The sequence below is a fragment of the Scylla paramamosain genome, chromosome 21, assembly GCF_035594125.1.
Source record: "Scylla paramamosain isolate STU-SP2022 chromosome 21, ASM3559412v1, whole genome shotgun sequence".
NCBI classification, from domain to species: Eukaryota; Metazoa; Arthropoda; class Malacostraca; order Decapoda; family Portunidae; genus Scylla; species Scylla paramamosain.
This window is the reverse complement of record NC_087171.1, coordinates 14,764,814-14,790,691: the sequence shown is the minus strand read 5'-3', so window position 1 is coordinate 14,790,691 and position 25,878 is coordinate 14,764,814. Positions and strand designations below refer to the sequence as shown.

Genomic DNA, 25,878 nt, shown 5'->3' with positions numbered 1-25,878 from the left:
TTCGTATATATACTGTGGTCGTTTCCAGCTTTATTCTTTCTCCTAAGGTCTCTTGTAAAAGGAGCTCTGATGAGGAAACAAAGCGATAGCCGTTACTATCTCCACTCTCCACGGAAGTATTCACGTTCTCCCACAGAGAAAAAAAAAACTCCACCATTTGCGAATCCTTGATTTTCCTGAGTCTAAACAGCTACATTAAAAAGGCAACCCTAATTTGCTTTTGTTCGTGTTAAAATGCACAAGTCTACTTCAGATCTAAGGAAGTTACCCCTATTCAGCGAAACGTTTTCTTTTATAGTCGACTTCTACATAGTCTTGCTGAATTCTACTTCAACATAGGGTGCCAGCTCGGTGTAGTAATCTAAGTAAGTCACCCCTATTCAGTGCAGCGTTTTCTTTTACAGTCGACTTGTACCCAATCTCGCTGAATTCTACTTGAACGAAGGAGATAACATAATCCCCCTGACTCAGTGTGATGTTCGTATCGAGGGAAGGGAAGCAGGAAGACAGCAGAAGCAAGGATAGTAAGAAGGGAGGAGAGGAAGTCAGTAGGAGAGGGAGAGAGAGGGAGGGAAGCAGCCAACCAAACGCACGGAGGGAAGTCGAGAGCAACTATTGGAGAATTATCACTAAGACCATTACGTGCGCTGAGCAGATTAAGACGTCCTTATTATTAGGAAGTTACGGCAGAGTTCTTAGTTTTTTTGTTTTTGTCCTTTGTGTTCCGTCCTACACAAAATCTCGCTACCGTGCTTAATTTAATGTGTGATGGGAGAACATGGCAATTGTGATGATACTACTACTACTACTACTACTACTACTACTACTAGTACTACTACTTCTACTACTACTACTTGATTCAGCGATGTCAAAGTTTTAACGGGTACGTTTCTCAAACATATGATACAGGTAGTTCGGTGGTGATGGTGGGCAGGGGTTTAAGAACGTAACATAAGAAAGTAAGGGGAGCTGTAAGAAGCCTTCAGTTCTACACGTGGCAGTCCCACCACGAAACATAGCTGCCTACTACCACCTGTCATCCTCATCTATGAATCTATGTAACCTTCCTAATGACTCAATAATAACGACTTGATTACTGAGGCTGTTCCTTTCATCTACCACTATTTGAGAACCAATTCTTAATCTCTTTTTAAAATCCAACTTTATCAAGCTTGTACCCATTATTTCTTGTCATATCCTAATTACTGCCCCTGAGAATTTTACTTATTTCACTCCTGTTTTGCCCGCTTTACCATTTAAAGGCCTCTATCAGATTCCCTCTTAATCTACGCCTCTCTAAGAAATGTAAATTTAAAAGTTTCGATCTCCTTTCGTAAGGTATATTTTTTCATCCCATATATATATATATATATATATATATATATATATATATATATATATATATATATATATATATATATATATATATATATATATATATATATATTCTCCTTTGTTCCGATTCTAACAGTCCTCTATCCTTCCTGTAATATGGAGACCAAGACTACACGGTTAGGCGGCTAGGAGTGAATGGCTCTTCATGGTCCCAGGGTCGCCAAAGTGGTATTCCGGTGAGGTAAGGTAAGGCGAGTTAAGGGAAGTCAAGGTAAGGTAAGGTTCAGTAAGCTAAGGTGAGGTGACGTGAGGTGAGATAAGGTAAGTGTTTTTCCATTGTCATGATGTCATTGTGTAAAGAGTATGAGTTTTATTGTGAGGCGGCAGGCAGAGCACTAGTATACAGAAAAGTGACGGTAACGGAAGATCAATAGGAACTGTAAGCACGGAGAGAGAAGGGATGTTCCGGGCAGCTGGGGAAGTTAGCGAGACAACTACTGGAGTTTGGCTGTAGTTGTGTGTCGGCTCCTCCAGACAACCAAGTGCGTTATCGTGTTGCTGGTTCCTAAGTGCATGTTATCTTGCCTCCGCTGTGACGTAGGGTACAAACATCACAAATTAATGGATTTACAAGCGATGTGTGCAATAATCCTGAAAGTTTCAAGGCCATTAAAGTCTTAAAGGGGCTCTGGCAGTGTATGTATGATCAAAGTTATTGATGGCACGAAGCGAGGTACAACTCTGCCTTCCGCCGCGTAATTCTTCACTGTTTGCATGGCGCTTCGTGCTGTTTGGTCCTTGATAAATCATGCACGGAATCTTTGTTGACTCGATTAATAAGTCTGTGTCAAGTACGTTTTCACGTGACCCCCGCACCAATGCCGCCGTCGTGCAGGCACACCCGGCGGATCCCTGTGCAGATGGACTCCGAGAGACTCGGGTAAACACAGCCCGGTGAGGAGATCAGCGCCGATTCACCCCGGTCATCAGTTGCTCTGGCCTGGACTCAACGGCCTGAGGTGTTAGTGATATTCACGCGTTGCAGTTCCTGCAACAGCGTGACAAAGGAAGCGAAGCATCGCCACTGAGGATTAAAGGCCACGGGGGGACACTGGACATTCCTGACCCTCCACATTAAAAAACCTTCTATACGTATTTGAAGTATATCACATAATACCCACGACACACCCGAGACTGATTCAGTTCTCCTTGTAACACACTCCTCTGTCAGTCTCTGTGATCGCAAGAGACGACCACGAGAACAAGACAAGCCAAACCAAATTACTGTGATCGTCGCCTCCACCTCGCATCTGTCTGGGCTTACATTGTACTACTTTATACATGTAGTGTTACTGATTACCTTTAACTTCTTTCATATTTTCTAAAGCATTTATTGGATCATCTTCCTGTTAATTTTTTTTTTCACCTCTGTCTCTAAAAATTTATTAGGTCGCGTTCCACTGTAGTGTGAATGTATATGTGATTTACTTTTATTTCCTTCATCTCTGCATCTCAAGGGATTATTACACTGGGGTCCATTATGCATATATTATAATGTGGTCTCCTTTAATTTCTATTACCTCTGTTTCTACAAGACTTATTCTGCCTCATGACCCGAGCAGGGGCGACATGGCCACCACCTTTCCGCTGCTCATCAATTATTTCCTTTGACTCACACTCAGCCGCGTGACAGAAATGCAAAGGTTAAATACATAACTAAGGTCAGTATTTCCCTTAGTTTTAATGGTTACTCATTCCTTTTGGATGAAACTGATACGGAAAAATTTCGAAGTGCACAGTTGTGGCGATGAGTAGGAGTAGGGGAAGGGAAGGGGTGATGGTGGGCGGGAGGAGGGGGGGAAGGAAAGGGCTGGTGGTGGGAGGGCGGTGGGGAAGGCGTAGGGAACGTTGTCGAGTGGAACACCAATTACTAGCGCCGCCCACGGTGACAAAAAGCGAGTGGGTACAGCAAACGAACGCCCACACACTCCTGAAACTGGCGGGAATACTGTCCATTGCGATACCAACATGGAGAGGTAAAAGAGAATGGGTATTTGCTATTGTTTTTACTAGCTGAGGTGTGGAGGGAAATCGCTGACTAGATTGATCACAACGAGGTCGCTTGCAAACACCACAACGAGTCTTTATTGGTTTTGCATTCATGCGCAGAGAGCCAAAGAGGCTTACAGTGCTGTCAAAAACACACTAGCTAATCACCTGACTTATTCGCACGCTCATACACTTACGAAGCAAAAGCAAAAAAAAAATAAAATAAAAAAAAAATAAATAAATAAAAATAAATAAATAAATCTTAAAAAAAAATTGTAGAAAAATGAATCACAATCTTGTCAAAACACGTTTTATAAACCACTTATATATGCGTCAAGAAGTGATGCAAGACTTCATTTATCACGCATCATCAATAAATTTAAGCAGAAAATTTCTTTCTGCGTGTGACTGTTGCCTATTTGCTTATTACACAAGTAGCGGAATCTTTCTGTCTCTCGGCAAAGCTTCTGTCTCTCCTCTGACTAATGGTTTAAGAAATCTAGTGCTACGATCCTCCTGGCAAAGATCGACGTCTGTGGTACTCGACTCCCTGTAATTCTTCCCCTCACGTGACAGGTATGCTATCAACCTGTGTTAAGTCCCTGTCCTCCACTCTTCTTTTCCTCACTCTACTCTATACTCTCCTCCTTATCCACTGCTCCTCATTCACGCTCCTCCAACCTCGTCTTTTCTCACTCCTTCGTTACTGTTTGGTCTTTAACTTAGCGTGATAACACATTTTGCATACATAATCATATTTCATAATTGGGTTAGTAAAGGTGATGCATAGTCTTTACAAACATCGCCTTCTTTATTTTCAAGGTAACAACGAGATTAGTGAAAGATGGAATTTATAAAAATGCAGATTTGATATAAAGCTAAAGATAACATGAATGAAGGCACTATCTGTTTACACTAACACACGGAAAACATTTTGATTTGATGGTGAGATGTTAGTAAAGAAAAAAAAATTTACTTACGCAGTATTGTCGTAACATAAATCCAGTGGTTACAATTGTTACATATGCTATTATAATTCTAAGCCACCAGGAATTATTGTTTCTGTCGCTTATTTACTTTTTCAAACGACGGTCATACGGATTTGAGTATTTTCTTTCACACTAAACTCCATGTTAGCTATAGTGGTGTTACAGTGGCACTGAGAGGCACTGACTGGCGCTCAGAAACACTGAGTGGTACTGAGAGGCAGTGACAACCCCGTCGATGGACTGAAAAGGTTACGCAGTGATCAGGGCGAGGTCAGCAAGGGCCGCGAGAACCCAAGCAAGGGCTTACAACAGCTGACGCACTCACTGGTGGTGGTGACGCGATGAAGTTCCATTTGCCCGCAAGATTTTATGGACAGGCAATTACGAGAGACTTCAGAGGGTCTACTTTATTTGAGGGATAAGAAGAAAGTTTTTTTTTTTTTTCCCAGCCCAGTAGTCGCAGCATCATCCCCCTGAGAGTGAGGTGTGGCAAGGGTCCGGCCATACGTGCCCACCAGTTTGGTTCGTATTCATAAACGCTTCGGATTTTCCCAAGGACAATTTTCAAGCGCCACAGATTTGATTTGTCGGGTTTCAAGGGGTATTTTCTTCAGTGACGAAGCAGAACTCTCGTAAAATTAAACAGAATCGTAAAAATCTTCCTGAAATTCAGTAATTTTCACTCGTGTGTGTTAGACGTTGTTGAAATACACGAAAACACTCGATAATATGAGTCTTTGTGATGCTGTTAAAAAACAATTCAGCCTCTGGTTCTATTTCAACAGACGCACCAATTTTCTCTTGTCTGAATGAAAAGTTCTCCCATTCATGTGTTTCTTTGGCTCTTTTTTAATAAACGTATCAATTTTCCCTTGTCTGAATGAAATCTGTTCCCATTCATGTGTGTCTACTCGAGAACTTGTCCTGTTTTCCCTGGTTAAAGATTTGTCAAGACTCAGTAGATGTCTTTCCAGTATAATGATCCGCAATACCCTCAGGACTTGCCACACATGGTTGCATCAGTCTTGTTATTGATCTTGTTCAAGTCTACGTACTCTCACATGCATTATCTAATACACAGTGCAGAGTTATTCGTTCCTTAAGAATGTTTTCACTACGAATCTTAACCTGACATTAACTCTATTCTGTCTTCGTGAGTCAACCTAACCTAACCAACTACTGCGGGGAACTGTTCTACGGGAAAAATCAAGTGAGTGTGATATTCGCAAGGGAAATTTACCGCGGGATCTTACGGCACACGTGTATCTAGCTACGCAAATCCCAGACGCTACCTTACCATCATATCCCCCTGTCCTCCACCACACCACCTGAAATATTACGCACGGCTCGCAAAGGAGGGGAGCTTTAACCCTCTACGTAGTTATGGAACGATTAAAAGATATAATAAAGTACACCCTTGGCATTGCACCCTCGTCTACGGGAGCTGATATACCAGAGCCGAGCCACCGACCGATATTATACTCTGGCATCCAATATGGTAAAACTGAATAGCGGGGATTTAGTGAGAAAAAAAAAAAAAAGTAACAGCGTTGTTGCTGGTATCGGTAGCGGTTGTGATGCTTATATTATTGGCATGTGAAGGGCGTGTGTTTGCGCGTATGATGAAGGCATTGGCAATGGCGTGGTGCAGTAATTGTGTGTTTGTGGCGTGGAAACAAGTGGCGGTGAGGGAAGGAGAAGGGCAAAGGGAGTTGTGGGAAAGATTAGCAAGAAGTGATAAGATGGAGGCGTGGAAAGTGTCTTTTTGCGTGTGTGTGTGTGTGTGTGTGTGTGTGTGTGTGTGTGTGTGTGTGTGTGTGTGTGTGTGTGTGGCGCCGGGAAAGCAATTAACACTATCATGTTCCACAAAAAGTATTTCGAAAATTTCCCTGATTCATGATTAACAAATTTTAACGTGTACCCTTATTTTGTAGTTCAGTCCAAACTCTTTATCTATCTATCCACCGATCTATCTATCTAACTATCTATTCATTTATCTTTGTATTCCACTACATCTTCACAGCGGATGAGTCAAGTATAGTTCATTGCAGTTAATTCGAATGAAAACAGTCAGATAAAGGCATCATGATAGTAATTGTAACGTCCAGCATTTCACGGGTAACACGGACCATGCCGAGGCGAGTCAGCAGCACCGCGTACCCTGCTGCACCACCCTGGCATCGGAACTAAAGTGCAGGGAATCCCATCACCCCAAATACTTCTGCTGCCACGCCCACTGCTCCGGCACTACAAGGACCTCTGCGTCTCCTTAGCTCCCATGACTGCAGGGCCAACTGTAGGCGATGCTTAAGTCAAAATCAAAGGGGAACATGTTGTATTTGGAGGAAATTTATTTGGGGATTTTTCAAATTTTTTCAAAGGTATTTTTCAAGACGACTTTCTTTCCAGTCATTGTGTTTTTACTACTCACTCACAGCCGTCAATCTTATCGCGTCGCACACCTCGCCATTGTAAAGAATTAATATCAAGGTGCTTACGTTCATAATTTTAGTTAATTTACTTGTCTCTGAATAATACAGTTCTTAGTGAATAGGGAAAAAAGAAGAAAAGTGACAGCCCTCTCTAAGTTATCAATATTTAGTGTCTGTTATCAGTTATCACAGTATTTTAGTCTACACTGGAAACGAATCACTATTTTTTCTGCTATTAAAAATAAAGTAAAATACAAACATTGAATGAATAGGTGAATAAATCAATATAATATAAAAGAATTACCTGTTAATTGTGTTAAGACCACCACTCATTCCCCACTGGACCAGACCCCGAGTGTGCAACACAGGTCTTGTTGACGCAAGTGTGTGTGTGTGTGTGTGTGTGTGTGTGTGTGTGTGTGTGTGTGTGTGTGTGTGTATCTATCTATCTATATATATATATATATATATATATATATATATATATATATATATATATATATATATATATATATATATATATATATATATATATATATATATATATATATATATATATATATATATATATATACCTCATAAGGGTATTTTTCTCTTCTGCATAAATTTTAATATACTGGCCATGCTTTTGTATTTTCTCTTAATTTTATATTTTCTCGATTTCTGACCTAACGCGAATTTGCCTGAAATTTGAAATGCATTTGTTCCGACAACGGAAAAAAAAAAAAAAACCGAGGCCAAATTTTGGTAAAGGGACCATGTCGGGATGAAAATGAAGCCTTGGCTGTACGATATTTTGTCCCGCTGCAGCAGCAGCAGCAGCAGCAGTACAGGCCAAACTGCCTGCGAGGGCGAAGTACAATGGAGGATTTTAAAAGTACAAACAAAATTTTATTCAGAGTACACGATTTTACAATTAAATCTCCAGTGCTCGTATTATGTATTATCGTAAAGGTTATGTAGTTTGACTGTAATGGAGGCTGTGGGGTGGAACGGGGCCGCGGGTTGTGGCAGTGGCAAGGACGAGCTTCCGCTGTGTTACCATTTATTACCGTTGCTGCTACATCTGGTTATCGTGGTGGTGCTTGTGGTGGTGATGCTGGTGGTGGTGGTGGTGTTGGTGGTGGTGGTGGTGCTGCTGCTGCTTTTGCTGCTGCTGCTGCTGCTGCTGTTGCTATTACTACTACTACTACTACTACTACTACTATTACTACTTCTATCGCGACTATTACTACTGCTCCTACTACTATTATACCACCACCATCCACCCTTCGCTATCGCTCCCCACCATTATCACTCCAACAAATAACATCACGCCTCCGCGAGTCACTGAGCAGCGAGGAATAGCGTTACGCCGCCTGAATGGAGCGGCTGCATGGTTCTGTAACTCCTCGCTGATGCGCTCTAAGGCACTTATTCAGAAACGCTTTGCTCTCTAGATCACGACTATTTTCAAAGGCCATAGAGATAATTAACTGGACTTCAAAAAGTTTTTCTCCTGTTAAAGAACTATTGCACATATGTAAAAAAAAAATGTTCTTAGGAGTGGTGCGTAGATAATATCCACATTTAGCCTTTTTTCTTAAAAACTAAGACATTAAGAAAACACAATTTGATTTTTTTACAGGTACTGACCTTAGTTAAAAAAAAATAAAATGAAAAAAAAAATCATCTGGTAATTGGGCTATGTTCCTTACTTAGTGATGTAGAAGATTTGTTAACATGTCCCTTGAACCATAGAAACACCCTTAAAAACCAGTGTAAATTCAACAAGAGAGTTTTGAAAGTAATGGAGCAGAGGGGCACGAGTGTTTCGGAGAATGGCAGCAGCAGCAGAAGACCCCGCCAAGTTGCCTTTACTCAGTCTACGAGTAGGGCACTTCCGCGGAGATCTGTCGGGATGAGGGGCGCGACTACCCGGCGATCAGGGGCTCCCGAGGATAATTTGTAGGAGGAATAAATCAAGTGAAGCCTCCGACCAGCTTGAGATTTTTCGTCGGGAGCATGAGGAGGAGCTAAACGAGGAACAGGGAAAGGAGGAGGAAGTGGAGGAGGGGAAAGAGGAGATCTGGAGCACGGTTTGGAGGAATGGAAACTAGTAAGAGAAGATACGCGTAAAGGAACAAGACAAATCTCTGGTCTTACTAGTGGTATATCTCAGCGTGTTCAAGAGTAGGGAGCCATTATCTTTTTCTTTCCTCTACTTCTCTACCTTCTGAGGCCGAAAATTATCAGTGGAGTGTTAAACTTCCTGGAAAAGCACACCAAAAACTCAGACTCCAAGTATTATTAGGGAAAAAACCAACCAGAACACAGCTTTCGCTCCTTCCTAAATTCTTTTGACCGCAAGACACGTATTAACGAGCGTGAAAGTATATTCCTGTTACGAAAGCTGAGAAAGGTGTCCGAGGGATGCTGGAAGAAGTGAGACAACGGTTCTTACATCTTAACGTTCTTTTTTGTATCTTATAGTGAAACTTCCCTAGGCTATTTTCGCGACTGCAGTGATAATTCAACATTGGTTCTGTCCTACCATTGAGAAAAATAATCATAAGAACCTAACTAATTATCTCTGTAGCCTTTGAAAAGTAGCCCTGATGAAAACCCGAAATGTCTCAGAATACGGGCCAAAAGGAATGAAAAGAGGGAAGGTAAAGAGGTGAAGGGGAAATAGAAAAGGAAATGGGAAGGGTAAAGGAGAGAGTACGGAAGAAATGCTGAATAAAGAAGCGAAATGAAGGAAGAGAAAGTATGTGGATGTATGTGGGCAATTAGAAGAGAAATAAGAAGAGAAGGGTTGGAATGGATGTGAGAAGGGAAGGAGAGGAAAGGCAATACTGAAAAAAAATCTCTCTCTCTCTCTCTCTCTCTCTCTCTCTCTCTCTCTCTCTCTCTCTCTCTTTTCACATATACAAAGCGTCCCATGAATCAATACACGCACCGTAGTAATATCTTCATCTGTTGGTTCCTCAATAATGTGGTCAGATAATCATTCCAGGAGAGACGCCTTTTTTTTGTTGTGGTCTGGTCTGCCTCAGCTCATATTAGATTAGGATCCGTGTGTCTATCTGTTGTCTGTCTGTCCGTGTGTCCTTCTGTCTCTCATACCCACTAATTCACACTTTTTTCTTTTTCTTTCTTTCTTACTTTCTTTTTTGTTGTGGTTTCCGAGCGTGACCACATCAAGCAATGACCGTATTGTTGTCCACACACACACACACACACACACACACACACACACACACACACAAACCATACACACACACAAAAAAAAAAAAATGTAAGAAGAAAATTCAAATAATTTACATCAAAAAGAAGAAAATGAAAACACCAAAACAAACATCTTTTCAAACAACAAAAACACCACTACCATCACCTCTACAACATCTAACAGCAAACTAATGAAAGGAGAAACACCATTTCTTTCTCTCCTCCCGTTCCATCCATTCTTTCTCAGTCTTTCCTCTTACCTTCAGTTGACTGGCACCGCTTCAGACAGAGGCACGACATCGCCAGCCTCGGGGAATCATGGAAACAGGTGGACGCGTCTCATCTGTATTCGTGTAGGCAGCGTGCACCACTTCCTGGGAGATGCAGCCGTGTGTGATGTACCTGGCACGGGAGGGAAGGAGGGTCAGTGAAAGTGGCGATGCTGGTGGTACTGGTGATGGTGGTGGAGGTGACTGAATGGATAAACAAATACAAGAACACTATACTAATGCATTATTCATGGGTTTGTTCAATTTATTTATTTATTCATTTATTTATTTTTTTACAGCATTCGTCTAACCTTGTATCGTCTCTTAATACCAAATTATTATTATTTTATTTGTTTGTTGTTGTACATATTGTTTACACACACACACACACACACACACACACACACACACACACACACACACACACACACACACACACACCACTTTCTTTGGTGTTCCATTGATCTACTGCTGTATTCGGAAAACTGTATGTATGTGTACATCCACATCCTTATTTATTGTTGTGTCCTTTTAACATAGTGTGTGTGTGTGTGTGTGTGTGTGTGTGTGTGTGTGTGTGTGTGTGTGTGTGTGTGTGTGTGTGTGTTGACCCGCGCACACTCCTCCAAACAGCGGGTCACACGGCAGCTGGTCACCTCCCCGCGATGCCGAATGAGAAACAGTGACCAGTAGTTTAGCAAGGATTCGAGATGAACTCAACCTGTCATCACGCTTCTGTTCAAGGGAATAACAAAAACTGCGCAGTAACTTTATCTGTATTATCCATCTTAAGAAAGGCCAAAGAAATTACCAATGTTTTTGTAAAAAAATAAATAAATAAAATACATGTTTTAGATATAAATTGACTGATATTTGATTCTTCATGCGCACAAGTCTATTTTCTGCGCCAAAACCTTCGTCAGACATTTCAGGAGAGAACACGTGCACTAACTTCAGTAAAAATAAAAGCTTACCAGAGGACAATAATTAATTACTGTACCTGGCGATATTATGGTAATTGTTTTATTTACCTGGATAATCAGGTAATCAGGGCTGCCACACAACATTTTTAGGTATGGAAGCTATTGTGTTAATTTCCTGAATAATGCAATGAGGAATGAATTCACTCAACCTGATGAGTTACGCTTTTTATCCCTTGGCGGACAATCAACTGGGCGAAATGAATAAGCTACATACGTTCCACATTTTATTGTTTTAGGATTTAGCTCATCCCACCTACGGCACAGATATAAAATAAAACTATGTTGTAAGTTAAGTGTAAGTAAAGGTCGAGCTGGGATAGAAAGGCCTGAAGGCGATGTGGCGACGGTCAGTGAAGCGTGTGTGTCGACCTAATCTGCTAAGTGTGTGGGAGAAACTGCATCGTGGTCTTGATGTCAAAAGAGTATTCTGAGAAGGCGAGGGGAACTGACGACAAAACGGAGAGGATAAAGTTAAAAGATCGCTTTGTAGAAGTATTCCTGAAGGTTAGTCGACCTGGTGAAGAGTTTGACTGAGAGGTGTTGAAACTATTTGTGAGCCTCAAACTCCAGTATGCTATGAAAAGAGGAGGAAGGCTCGGGAGCTACTCGCGTCATGGAGGAACATTCTTTGACCAAATTCAATGAAGGCAAGTATTGGTTTTCTTTCCAGCTTCTTAAGAGTTGAAATTTGGGACACGATAAACAGAGGAAAGCTGCGTTCTAAAAGAAATGCATATTTTTTCTTACATTACATTTGTTAGGGATGCGTATATTAAGAGGAGGTCTGACAGAGGTATTTAAGTGGCATAATGGATATAGCAAAAGTGATGCGACAAGCTCAATAGGGATGGTAATCAGGATAGGACGAGAAGTAATGGGTTTGGGTTTGATAAAGTTAATTAAAAATAAGAATTCAGCTCTCAAACAGAGTGGTAGATAATAGGAAAAGACTTAGTAATCACATTGATGGTGTTGGCTCCCATGGACTGGATTGCTAGCGTGCACCTCTCTAACTTCTTTGCCAGGGATTCATTTCAAGATGCAAAATATCGTTAATCAACTATTTACTCGTTTATTTGCGTGAGAGTGCTTGCGTGTATGTATGTTTGCTTACACGAGCTTTTGTGAACATTAATTATGTACGAAGGTGTGTGTGTGTGTGTGTGTATGTGTGTGTGTGTGTGTGTGTGTGTGTGTGTGTGTGTGTGTGTGTGTGTTTTAGAATGTTTCTCTTGTGTGGGTAAGGTGTGTGCCCTCCTACGTGTGTTCTGGGATGAATGTTTTAGCTGGGATGTGTATATATTGTGTGTGAGTGTGTGTGAGGTTTAATGGAGGAAAACGAATCTCGGTTCCTAGGTCACATTACCCCCTTAATTCCAGCGGCGCTCTCACCCTCAGAACCGTCCCTTTAATGTGGTGTCAAACAGATTTAATACAATAACTTGAGGCTTGCTGTCCCCCTAAGTTCGTGGACAGCAAAGTCAAAGCAAGAAGCAATTGATGCAGCTCATTGTATTAAAGTTTCAACTTAGGGTACGTTTGAATGCGTCTAATATTACAGGGCCAAATAAAGACAGACCGAATATTGCAACATGAAAGGAGGTTGGATTATGGAGCTGAGATCAGTAACTTTTTTCTTTTTTTCGTGTGATACGTAACAAGACTGCCAAAAGAATGATCAAATTAGGGAGAAGTCAGTACGTTGTTTATTTTCTAATTTCAGTTCCACAGAGGGTGAGTGAAAATCTTTGTAACATTTCAGTGCGCGTGTTGCCTGAACTGCTCAAAATAATGAGAGCAAATTCGGACGGAACAAAAGCTGCGTACAATTTGCATTTTTCATTAACTAGAAGCCGTGATATGAACAATATCTATTGCCTCATAAAAACACGAAATTACACCCCAAGCGAGTAATTAGCCATAAGTCGGGAATCAGTGGGTGGAGTCATTCCGTGTCTGCGTTGCTGCGGCGATATAACAAGCCTGGCTACGGATGAGTTAAAACATTTCCATTTCGTTACGCCAAGGTGTGTTTACATTATATTATTACGCTGCATCCCGCGATAATGACAGAGGGACTTAGCGTCATCGTCACAGTCAGTCATGCAACGCGCTTGTCTCGCGACGCACGGCACAGTGAAGCCCGCGAGCTGCAGCCTGTGAGCAGACTGTGAGGTGCCGTGAGGTGAAGGCTGCGTGAATGGCGTCCACTTTAAGGTAGTTGGGTATCCGGTACTGTTCAACCCTCGAGATGGAAATTCATTGTTACGAATGATGGAATGTTTTAAAATGGCAGGAGATTCCTTACAGAGGTTGCAAAGGTTTATCGGTTGTTGCAATAATAATATATAAAAGAAAACAAAAATAGATATCGGAACGTGTTATGACGAAATCTTGCGGATGATTTTCCTTGTTGCAATTGACCAAAACTGGTTTCCTATGTATAAAAATTCTGAAAGAGTTTCCTAAGATTTCTCTGTTCAGATAACATTGAAATCTGGCAGAAAGCTCTCCTTGCTGCAGTTTAGTGATGCAGCATCCACAGAGGTTGCCAAAGCTCCTCCCCTCTGATAGCAGCCGAAAAACTGAATCTTAAAAAAAAAAAAACTCTTTCAAGAACTAAGTCCATACAATCGACGAAAGGAAACCAGGTGGGGCGACTGATTTCCAGCTCATAAAAGATGATTCTCAAATTAATGCCACGGGAAGTTTACACCATTTCATTTTTAGGATGAAGAAAGGCTTCGTACACATTCAAAACCCCTTAGATGTTGATGATGACCAATAAAAGTAGTAGTAATCTTCTGACATCACAGGAAAGAAAAGGGGTTATAATCGGCACATTCTACCATATCCAACATACGGAGAGGAAACCTGTGATCTTATAGAAGCCCTGGAACGAACACTTCACACCGCCTGAAGGGAGATGGGAAAAATATAATTTGGTGTATTAGATAGAAAGATTAAAGAGCATTCCAAACTTGAAGACATTTTGACAACGAATTAAAAAGAGTGAACACGGTTAAGATAGACCACACGTTACAGACAGAAAAGATGGTCAGTTATTGCGACGGAATGTGAATATGGCGATGGCAGAAGAAAACTGGCTGGACACAAAATTAGTTGAAGAGGTTAGACAAGTTTTCTGGAATGTCCTTGAACTGCCAGACAGTCGACAAAGAGAAGAGGAGAAGGTCTGATGAGGCATTTCTCCTCCAGTGGACTCATATAGGCTGCTAATGATGGTTGATTATGAAAAAAAAAAAAAAAATAAATAAAAATAAATAAATAAATAAATAATAGTAATAAATAAATGAATAAGTAAAAATAAATAAATAAAATAATGATAGCTTATGTATCGCTGATTCAGTAGCGTAAACAAATGAAAAAAAAAAAATAAACAGGGAAAACAAAAATCGATTATGCAGAGAAACGAGATACGTCCTAAAATCTATGAGATCGATGAAAAAAAAAAAAAAAGATTAGAACAATTCATATTCTTCTTTTTTTCTTTCCTTTTTTTTTTTTTTAGGCTCAATCGTACCCTAAATTGTTAAAAGTCTGGAATTGCTCCAACTTTATTTTTGCAGAGCAGCGGCCGCGCGAGAGATGATTCATTCATTTGAATATGATTATTTTTCTTTGTCCTGTTTCCGCGGCGTCCCTGGAGGCTACGAAGGGAAGGAAACGCGAGGCGGGGGAAGGGACGAGAAGGACGAGGATAGGAGGATGAGAGAAAAGAGAGGCACAGGAGGGGGAAGCGAGTGAATGGAAGTCCAGTCGCCTTGTCAAACTTCAGACTCTGTAGACAATGGTTGCCTCCCGTGTCGCGTCCCCTCAGCATTCCGCCTCGCCTACCTCCGACTCGACTCGTCTCGCGCAGCCCCAGGTGAGACTCCACGTATTGTATCCCAGGTGAGAAAGCGAGGAAGGTGGTGTATTATTGAGAGAGAGAGAGAGAGAGAGAGAGAGAGAGAGAGAGAGAGAGAGAGAGAGAGAGAGAGAGAGAGAGAGAGAGAGAGAGAGAGGATACACACGTGGGTCTTGGGTACTGATCAGTCTGAGGATCTTTTGTTTACTCAGCACGACTTGATGATCTCAAATTGATTTCCGAATCGAGCTTAATCCGCTTCCACGACCAGAGAAAGATCGGAAAATTAGGAAGGAAAATGAAAGAATGTTAGCTTTCGAGGAGGAGGAGGAGGAGGAGGAGGAGGAGGAGGAGGAGGAGGAGGAGGAGAAAGCTTACCAATATCACATCCCATCCAGTGTTTCTATCTTCACCCTAGTTCTCAAGATTCATTTTTCTCCTTTTGTAACAACACTGACATCTCTATCCCATTAGCACTCATTGTTTTTATTCCGCCGCCTGTTTCTCCATTAGTCAACTGTCTTTCTCTTCCTCTACTTCATTAGCAGCCCTTCCTATAAGGACTGCTTTCTCAACCCTCTTCCCCCTGCACATTCAGAATTTCTACCTCTTCCTCCATCTTCTCCATTCCCTCTCTCCCGTCTCCTTTCACCTTCCCCCCTCTCTCCCCTTCCCTATCTCTCTCTCCTCCCTATCTCTTTCCTCCGCGCGGCACCCCGAGGTCTAAATCTGATTATTGTTGGAAGTGACTAAACGAACCAGAAAATTGTGTTTTTGAAAAGCGCATTCATGGCGGCAGGGGGAGAAAAAAAAGCTCCCGCGCGTTATAATATTTGGAAATGAACCACTGTTTTTTTTTTCTCCCCTTCATTCACGATGGAGTTTTTAATATCATCAGTATTTAGGTGAAAGTTACGAGGATATTAAATTGGACCGGAGCGCTTTGTGGGGGTGGGGGGGGGTCGATGGCAGTGGCGATTAGTGATTGAAAAAAAGAACCGAGTAACGTTTTCGAATCTTTATTTCCCTAATCGATGGCATTACCCGAGCTCTGTTGCATCATTCTTATTTCCCTTGTTCGTAAATATGAGCGGAAAGGCGGGATATTTTTCTCTTTCCTTTTTCTTTCTTAGTAATTCGATATTTGGTCACCTTTTTTCTTCCCCTCCAGTCTGATGTAACGGGGTGTTGTTTTCCTCGTGCCCTGCGGCGAGACAGAGAGGCCCTAACCTACGTACCTACCTGCATATCTATCCCTTTTTCTTGTAAACTGTTCCTAACCTTCACTACTTCACCCTTCCTTCCTTCCTTCCTTCACAACACTTCCTTTTCAACGTCCATGCATCTCCTCTACTCTATCCCTTACACTCTCCAAGGGGAACACGACCTCAAATAAAGATTTCCAATTTTTTTCTAAACCCTTGCGTCTTTTAGTCAGATTATTGCTACAGAAATGACGGGGCAGGAAAATGAACTGATTATTATGTTCTACTTTCCCACGAGAGAGAGAGAGAGAGAGAGAGAGAGAGAGAGAGAGAGAGAGAGAGAGAGAGAGAGAGAGAGAGAGAGAGAGAGAGAGAGAGAGAGAGAGAGAGAGAGAGAGAGAGAGAGATCCGAAAATTTTACGTATGTGATGTAGAACGAGACAAAAGCGGGCAAAGGAAAAACATGAGTAAATATGAAAGAAGAAGAAGAGGAGAAAAGGGAAGGATAACATACAGATTTATCCTCGCTCTCCATTCAACACTGTATTATTCTTCCCTCTTCCTTCCTCCTCCTCCTCCTCCTCCTCCTCCTCCTCCTCCTCCTCCTCCTCCCTTTCCTCTTTCACCCTCCCTTCCTCCTCCTGTTCTTCCTCTACCACCTCCCCTCCCTTCCTCTTCCTCTACCATCCTTCCCTTCCTCTCCCACTTCTCCCTCCTCCCAGTTTCCGCCGTAGCATTTGTCAGCTGGGAAGGATCAAGCGATGCTCAATTGTTTCCTGCCTCAAAGCCCACGCTGAAGGGAGGGAGGATAAGCACCACGCAGCCCCTTGCCCGCTTGCCTGACCCACACTAACGCTAATAGACGAGTACCGCGCGTCCACACACACACACACACACACACACACACACACACACACACACACACACAGGTTTTATTGTTTTATTCTTACTGTATACCGACCTCTTTCTGCCTTTCTGTGCAAGTGTGTTTGCTTGTCTCTCTCTCTCTCTCTCTCTCTCTCTCTCTCTCTCTCTCTCTCTCTCTCTCTCTCTCTCTCTCTCTCTCATTTACTGAATTGTAAAAAAAAGAGAATATTTAACCCTTTCACTGCGACACGAAAAAATTAACATCACCAGAAGTAATGTATGAAAACCTCAATTTATAAGCATCTACAAGAAAGAATCGGATTAAAAAAGAGTAGGTTTTGCAATTTCTACCCAGTTTAAATATATGGCTGTAGTAAAGATTTGTAAAGATTTGTAAGAGTGGTTAATAATTCAGGAAAGACGTACCAAATAGAAGCCAAAAAAAGTTATTAAATGTGAAAGTCTCAATTATGACATAAGTGACCATCTACAACTCTCTCTCTCTCTCTCTCTCTCTCCATATGTTTCTCTTTCACACACAGGGGCGCTACGGAGAAGAATCGAGTGCTCACCCACGCAACGATTATTTCTAACGCTGCCAATTAAGAGTAAAGGATCAACGTCCACCGTCTAAAGTTCACAGGCCGAGGGGAGGCGAAAGGGAACAGACTAGGTAAGGGAGTTGAGAGAATGACGAGGGAGAGAGAGAGAAAGACAGAGAGGTTAGGGAGTGTGAGGGGTGCGTGAGGGGAAAAGAAAGATGAACAAAGGGGAGGCGTGGGTAAGATACTAATGGATAAAGAGAAAGATTAAGAAGAGGAGGAGAGATTAGCGAGGGGGAAAGGGGTGAAAGGGAATAGGAATCAAAGGGAGAAAGAAGAAAGGATGATTGAACTTATCCTGCAGTTAATGTTGCTAGAATGGAACTGATAACCTTGGATTCAGTAGTACAAGGCGTTTTACAAGGTGATTCTACGTCTGTAATGCTTAATTCACTATGCCCTTTCCAACTAGCACCCAGAAAGAATGAAACTTATAGCCTTAGATTATCATTTGTTGCAGTAATCGTTTCAGTGTTGATGTTCTCCCTTTCTTTTTTCTCTTCCCCACCATTAAATTTCTCAAAACTGGAGATGTTTATAAATAATTGAATACGGCAACTCCTCGTTTAATTACAAATGTAACTCAGCTACATTTGCCTGGCACGCTGGAGACAACAGTTCACCCTGCCTGTCTTTTGTTCCCGCCGCCTTCACTCCTCGTCTGGGGCAGGGCACGCAGATCTGGGACCGACAGCTGTCTACCACTGGATTACTGTACTACACGACAGACATACAAAAACGAATAACTGGAAATCTACTTGTCTTCAGAATCACAAATCGCTATTTCTGAGTCCAATCAAGTGGTGACAACGTACGCTTACTGAAAGGAGAAGTAAAAGGGCAAACATCAAAGCGTCTGGCCAAATGAAGAACACACAACATTGAAATCAGTGTTTGTAGCAATGATCGAATCTCTGCATCGTATCCATATCATGATACACTCTTCAAGCTGCGTTCGTGATCCGTTTCCGATGAGATGTCCAGATAATTTCCGGACAACTTGGAAAATCTGTCAGTGGCTGTAAGTAACATATCAAGGGAAATTAATAGTGGTTAGTATCCGTGAGGCAGGCCGTCACCAACCCGCCACGACCCCAGACAGCTGATCATGTGGCCAGACACGGAGGCACTTTTCTAATGATATTCGACACTCTAATTCTGTGAAATATGTTTGTGCGTGAAGGGACAGTAGTGGTATAACAAAGGTTAAGTGAACTGATTGTTTTGTTGGAAGCAAAGTTCATTTACCTGCAGCCACGACTCCGGCCGTACATAATCATCGAAACAATTCACATCAAAACAATTTTTTTGAAGTTTTCTTTTCGCGTAAGACGGGCACTGGCCAAGGGCAACAAAAAAGAACGAAAAAAAAAAAGACCTATAGAGAGTGCCAGTCCCAAAAGAAAGGTCAAAAGGATCATCCAAAATTGGAAGGCAAGTGTCTTGAAGGAGGAAATACAGAAGCAGGTAAGGAGTTCCAGAGTTTACCTGAAAAAAAGGTGAATGATTGAGAATACGAGTAAACCCTTGCATTAGAGAGATGGACAGAATAAACTACATATGGTCTATTGACGAAAGACACAAAATTCAGAGATATACTTCAGTCCAAATACTCCAACATCATTAACTAGCCAGAGTAACACCACATTAGAAGACAAGTCACCCTGTAAACACTTTGCCCCACGAGAACCACCATGAACCAGGCCACCACAGCTAAGCCTAAGCCCTCCCCTGCTGATCCCAAACAACTGGCACACCTCCACTAAGAGCGTCCCTCTGCATCTACCTGCACTCTCCTCCCTCTCTCAGCTGGTGGAGCACGCGATGGTTCTCCAAGGCCAGGGAATATTCAAGCCAGCCGTGCGAACAGTCTTCCTCTGTTGTACTTATCGCCTGCGTGTGGTTCTGCAGTGCATCCATAAAAACTTCTCTTCGGTATTCCTCTCTTTCTTCTGCCTGGTGGGTTCATTTTCTTTTGAAAGTTTATAAAAAAAGTGTTCAGTTCATTTTCTTTTTATTATTCCTAAGAGAAAAAAGTGTTTATCCCATTTTCTTTTGACCATTCATAGGAAAAAAGTGTTTAGCAAATTTTCTATTGACAATTCATAGGAAAATGTGTTTGCTCACTTTCTTTTAGCTATTCACAGAAAAAAGAAGTGTTTAGCTCACTTTGTCGCATGCTAATTTTGATTGACATCCATATCCGATCTGGTAAAAACAATTAAAGTTCAAAGCGTATATAATAATGATAATATATGTGAATACAAATGAATTTCAAACAGCCATAGATCTTTAAGTCCTAACTACGCTCTCTTATTTATCTACGCTAATCGAAACTATTACAGTTACAATATGAAATGAAAATGAATTGTAGCACTCTTGTTGGCGTAAGGGAGAGAGTATTACCATGGAACGAGGGGAGGGGAAAAGGGGGTGAGGGGCAGGAGACGAGAGGAATTCGAATGTAAATTCTTTTGTATCTGAGGAAAATGATTGGAGTAAAATGTGTAAACTGGATGAGGAATGAGGAAATGGAGATAATTTGTGTTGAAAGAATGTTTTTTTTTTTTTTTTTTTTTTGTGTGTGTGTGTGTGTGTGTAATGCTCAGAGCCTCACCAAAACGCTCCTTTCCTTCCCTACTCGAGAACGATGCTGCGTCTGTCAGTCATCCACGCACTGTGCCTTCCCCGACACAAAGACGTAGCCTGCATCTTGACTGGGGGAGGTAGACAGGCGGCACCACACACACAGGCACTCCTAAAACAAAACACAAACGGGCAAGTTGGCGGCGCACAGCACCTAACGTCTATTCCACCTCAGGGAACCGAGTCATCATAATAATAACCGTAAACTTTCCTTCCGCCACAGCTGCTCCTGGGTGTGCGGAAGAGTGATAGCGCTATTGGTCAGTATTGGTCACCAGGGCATTCTCAACAGGAGGAATATACGAAGGGGCAAACGGACTCTCCCACTTGACTGACTGGCAGCTGCTGGGGCGACCTGAGGGAGAGGCGGCGAGGAGGCGAAAGGGCGGCGCGGGGGTGATACAGAGCGAAAGAGTGAAAGAAAGAAGCACGCATGAAGCATGAAAGAGAGGAGAGGGGGGATTGTAAGAGGAGGATAAGAATAGCACAGAGAGTAGCAGAGGACAGGTTAAATAAATATGAACTCGTTGAAGTCGAAGAAGTACAGCTAAGTAAGAAATCGATTTGACGGAATGCTTTAGAAAATGCCAGAGAGAGAGAGAGAGAGAGAGAGAGAGAGAGAGAGAGAGAGAGAGAGAGAGAGAGAGAGAGATGGAGCGTTGCACATGCTCAAGAAGAAAGTGGTGTGTGAGGGGAGGTGATGAAGGGTGATAACAGAGAATGAGGCAGCGAGAAAAGAAGGAAAAGAGGGAAAGCGAAGGAGAAACGGGAGGGAAGAACAGCGAGGGGAGAAGGGTGAGGGTGGACTACAGAGGGAGAGGCTGGAGGAGGAAGAAGAACTGGAGGGAAGCGGTAATATGATAGCGTTAGGCCCCAATTATCGGTGAAACGGGGGAAGGGAGTGTTCATTTTTTCTATAACACACGAAAGGAAGAGCTGTGGCCGGCGGGGCGCGACTCCGTGTGTGTGTGTATGTGTGTGTGTGAGGAGAGGCGTGGCGGAGGCTGGGAGGGAGATAGGGATGACTGATGAGAGAGAGAGAGAGAGAGAGAGAGAGAGAGAGAGAGAGAGAGAGAGAGAGAGAGAGAGAGAGAGAGACCAATGAGACTCACAATCTTGCTATTATTTCAGACCGTCAAGATACCAGTTTGCGTTGCAGGAAGGATAATATTTTGAACGCAACTCTCGCCTTGCTGAACATCTGTGCAAGCGAGAGGAAGTACAAGGCGAAGTTGTGAATAAAGTAAGTGAACATTTACGAACGATTCCTGATGCTAAATATAACAATGGGCGAGAGAGGAATGCAGTGTAGCCAACAGTTTGATGGAGTTGAGGAATTTTGTGCTCCTTCTTATCCTTTCTCTCTGTAGTGTGCTTACTTCTTACGGCAGCTTGTAAGTGTGTGTCCGTTTCTCTTTCTCTGTTCTTTCTCTCTTCTTTGCTCTCTGTTTCTCTGTTCTGTCTTTCCTTTAGTTTTTCACCTTAATTTATGGCGCAAAGCTGTAATCAATTAATCAATTATCTTCATTGACTTCATCTCATTCATTTTTTTACGCATCAGTCTTTAATTTGCGCGCGCACACACACACACACACACACACACACAGAAAATTAACATGAAGAAGAAGAAGAGAAGGAACGTGAAATGAATGGTTTGTAAGATGAAGAGTTCGACTGATGAAGTGAGGGTAAATGATGGTATTGGACTTAATTTTCACTCGCCTTTGGGAATCAGTCACTTACGTGCGGAAGGCGAGGTAATTAGTTTGGATGGTGATTCAGGGTGCGGGTGGAGAGTGGTTGGAGGCAAAGGAGTAATGAAAAGGAGTTTCTGGTGACTACTTTCTAGAGAGAGAGAGAGAGAGAGAGAGAGAGAGAGAGAGAGAGAGAGAGAGAGAGAGAGAGAGAGAGAGAGCGTGTGTATGAGGGTAAAGGGAATGTGTGCACGGGCACCATTTTTGTCAGGTATTTCATATACGTAGTTCTTCGGAACTTTCACTTTTACATTTAATTATTTTTTTCCTTGCACAGAATTGCATAACTCTGTTTTGCCAATTCGCTTTTGCCTGACACCACATGTATAGGAAACGGCCGGGAGTAAAAAGAAAGGAAAAACATGACAGCGACATATGAGTGGTGCGAGGATTGGGTGAGGCGGAGGGCTGTGGCACGTGTGAGTGACGGTTGCTTGTTGCTCTCTACACAAAAACACGACACTTGAGCACTATTTTCCTCGCTAGGCCGTGGACCACAAGAGGAAAACATGGAATAGAGGGAGTGATGGAAAGAGAGGAGCAACAGGATTCACGGAAAGAAGGGAAATCATGGAGCACGGAATACTTGAGGCGGCGGCGGCACGGAGTTGGGTGAGAGACGGAGGTGGCACGAGGCAAGGACCTGTGGATGCATGGCTGGGCGGGGCGGGGTTAGGGGGCTGGTGTTGGGAGGCAGGGTCTGCGACGGTGCCTCGAGAGCACAAACTTTAAGGCAAGCAACAAGTGGTGCCGCCGTCCAGCAAAGGTCACACGTCAAGCTTTTTTTCTCTGTGTACACCTGACCTTTTGTTGGGTATTCATGTATACATTCCCACCCGCGTCCGCAGATCGTCGATGTCAAAAAGAGGATCCATCTCCGCGCCTCGCCTGTGAAATCTTTTGGGGTGGCGCGTCGTGGTGCTAATCTCACTAAATACTATCTTGATGCCCGAGTGCCGTGCGTGTGAGTGCAGTGACAGTAAGGCTGCGCTCTGCTTTAACTAGGCCAGTCAGGTCTAATTTGCTATTTTATGAGATGACAGCCGGCGAGTGAAAAACAGCGACATGGAAAAAAAAATAATGTATGAATAGCCTTTCAGTCCCAGTGTATTCAAATGGATTGTATCTCAAAATGTTGGCATCTCCACATCTCCCAAACGTTGATGGAAGATAATGTATAAGTGTGTACTCGCAACACGCCCCGTTCACACACACAAGTTGTTTCTTCACAATTTGAGACTGTGGACAACCTTTTAATCAACAAAGGTGGCTTCGTATAAAAAGAAGTAACATTAGGCTCTTAGGCAACTTTACTCCTGATGTTACCTGGCCACTGTGACATCACAAAACATGCCTTCATCAAATTTGTTCCACTTTTCGCCCCATTGTTTCCTCCTGTGATATCATAAAAGCAAACTTTGGATGACTATAAAGTAAATTGCACGGAATAGTTCATGGAAATTATATGGCGGCTACAATTTTTCAATTAACCGTGAGGCAGAGGATGCGGTAGTCTCTCTCTCTCTCTCTCTCTCTCTCTCTCTCTCTCTCTCTCTCTCTCTCTCTCTCTCTCTCTGCACCCTCGCTCTGTATCGACATATAATAACAAGAAAGATTTCGGCTTCTGCTCCAGACTCGCCTTCCACAAACATATTTTGGATTGCGGGCCTTGCGTTGCGTGTCTCAGGTTGTAGAGTCACACCAAAGACGTCTGGAGTAATGAGTCGCGGCGGGTCGGGTCGGTTGAAGTCTTGCAGGGGTTTGCAAGTGGCGCCGCTGGGTGAACCTACCTTCGTAACTTTGGTCTTTTATTTCAATCTTCCTCGGTCTGCCGGTGGGTCCAGGCTCTAATCTGCTTTCAAGGCTTCTTCTCTCATCTGGGTTCACTTTCTCTCTCGCTTCCTCCTGTGTGTAGAATTTTTTCCATTTTTTTTTTTTTATATTTGCAAGCTATGATTGTGTACACTGTGAGTTACATCGGTAGAAAATTGTAACTAAAATATATAGATCTGAACTAGTCAAAAGCTGATTTCGGTCACATAAAAGAGAATGATCACCATGAACGAATATGAAATCCTTCACACACACACACACACACACACACACACACACACCCAGCTTATTGTGTTTGTCTTTGGAGCGCCCACTGCTTCATATCGGGGCTCTTTTCCCTCCTTCCCTTCCTCATTACCTGCAGATTGATGGGTTAAGTCACGCGACAGCCTCGAGACGGGTCCCCCTCCTTTTTCCCCGGGAGGAACTTTGACTCTCTTGAAGGGGCGAGGAAGAAGAGGAGGAGGAGCTGCGAGAGACTTAGTGAAGCGAGGGTAACGCGCTGGAAGGAAGTCAGTCTCTCTCTCTCTCTCTCTCTCTCTCTCTCTCTCTCTCTCTCTCTCTCTCTCTCTCTCTCTCTCCCGGATGGCTTTTATTTCTTTTTCCTTCCCTGAGTTTTCTTCCGTTGTTGTGTACTTTTCTTTTTTTTTTCTCTCCGTGTTTATTTTTTCCCGATCAGCGTTGTGTCTTGTCTTTCCAGTCTGGTGTGGAAGTGAAGCGACATCCTCCGTGGTCTTTCTCTTTTTCCTTTTCTTTTTCTTTTGCTTCGCACAGATATGGGGTTATAAAAAACGGGTACATTATTTATTTTTTTAGTGCGCGTTTTCCGTATCACTCGAGGCTTAAAAATTTGTGACTTAATGATTGTGTTAGGAGTTTAGTAGAGATTTTCATTGGGAGATTAGAACTAGAATAAAAAAAAGAGGGTTTGTGTGAGTCAAAAATCTCTTCTTTCTTCTCAAGCTCCTCTCCGTTTTCTCTTTCCTCTTGTGCTCGACAGTTTCCACTTCGCCTTCCTCCCTTTCCCTTCACTTGTTATTCCCTTCTCCTTTCTCCTTCAACATCCTACTTGTCTCTTTCTTTCTTATCCTATCACCAATTCTCCTCCTCCTCTTCCTCTTCCTTGCTTTCTTTCCCTCCAGTTATTCCCTTCACCTCTCTCCTCCAACACCCTCTTTCTTCTGCTTCTTTCTTGTTCTATCACCAACATTCCTCTGCCTCTCACTCCCCTTCCTCGTGCATAACCTTCTCCTATTCCCCAGGCATCCACCATTTCCTTTCTTTTCACCTGTTCCTCACCCGGCCTTCCCTTCCCTTCCCTCCCTCACAGCAGCCCCGTCGAGACCCGCAGGAGAAACACCCCGCATGAAACGAACGCCTCCTGGCACTAGCAATACTCTGAGGATTTTCGAAGCATCTCCTCAGGGTGAAGAATGATATATTTTTGCCTCCCTCTGGCCTCTCGCGCTTAACATATTTCCACCATGTAGACGATTTATTTATTCTTTTTCCTTACCTCCCTCTTTCTCTCTCTCTCTTCCTCTCTCCTCTCCCTTTGAACCAGACGATGCGCACGCCTTTCACTCGGAATATAAACGTCGCAATGGAATCCGTGCATGACACAAGGAGCGTCATTGTGAAAAGAACTATTGCCGCTTGCACGTATGAGGATGACGATGAATGGGAGGTGGTGGTGGTGGTGGTGGTGATGATTGTGGAGTAGGAAGAGGAGGGAAACATGGTGGTGTTAGTGAAGCAAATGTAGGAGGAGGAGCAGAAAAGAACAGGAAGAGGAGGAGGAGGAGGAGGAGGAGGAGGAGGGGAAGAATAAAA

General features: G+C 42.8%; 1 protein-coding gene across 1 annotated transcript in view; it reads right to left on the bottom strand.

Annotated features, from left to right (window-relative positions):
• LOC135111287 (uncharacterized) overlaps positions 1-25,878 on the bottom strand; it is a 262,066-nt gene that overhangs the window by 5,516 nt on the left and 230,672 nt on the right. Inside the window, exon 12 of the mRNA XM_064024524.1 lies at positions 10,276-10,417. Within this exon, the coding sequence (XP_063880594.1) occupies positions 10,297-10,417 (121 nt within the window). The 3' untranslated portion in view covers positions 10,276-10,296. The remainder of the gene's footprint in view (positions 1-10,275; positions 10,418-25,878) is intronic.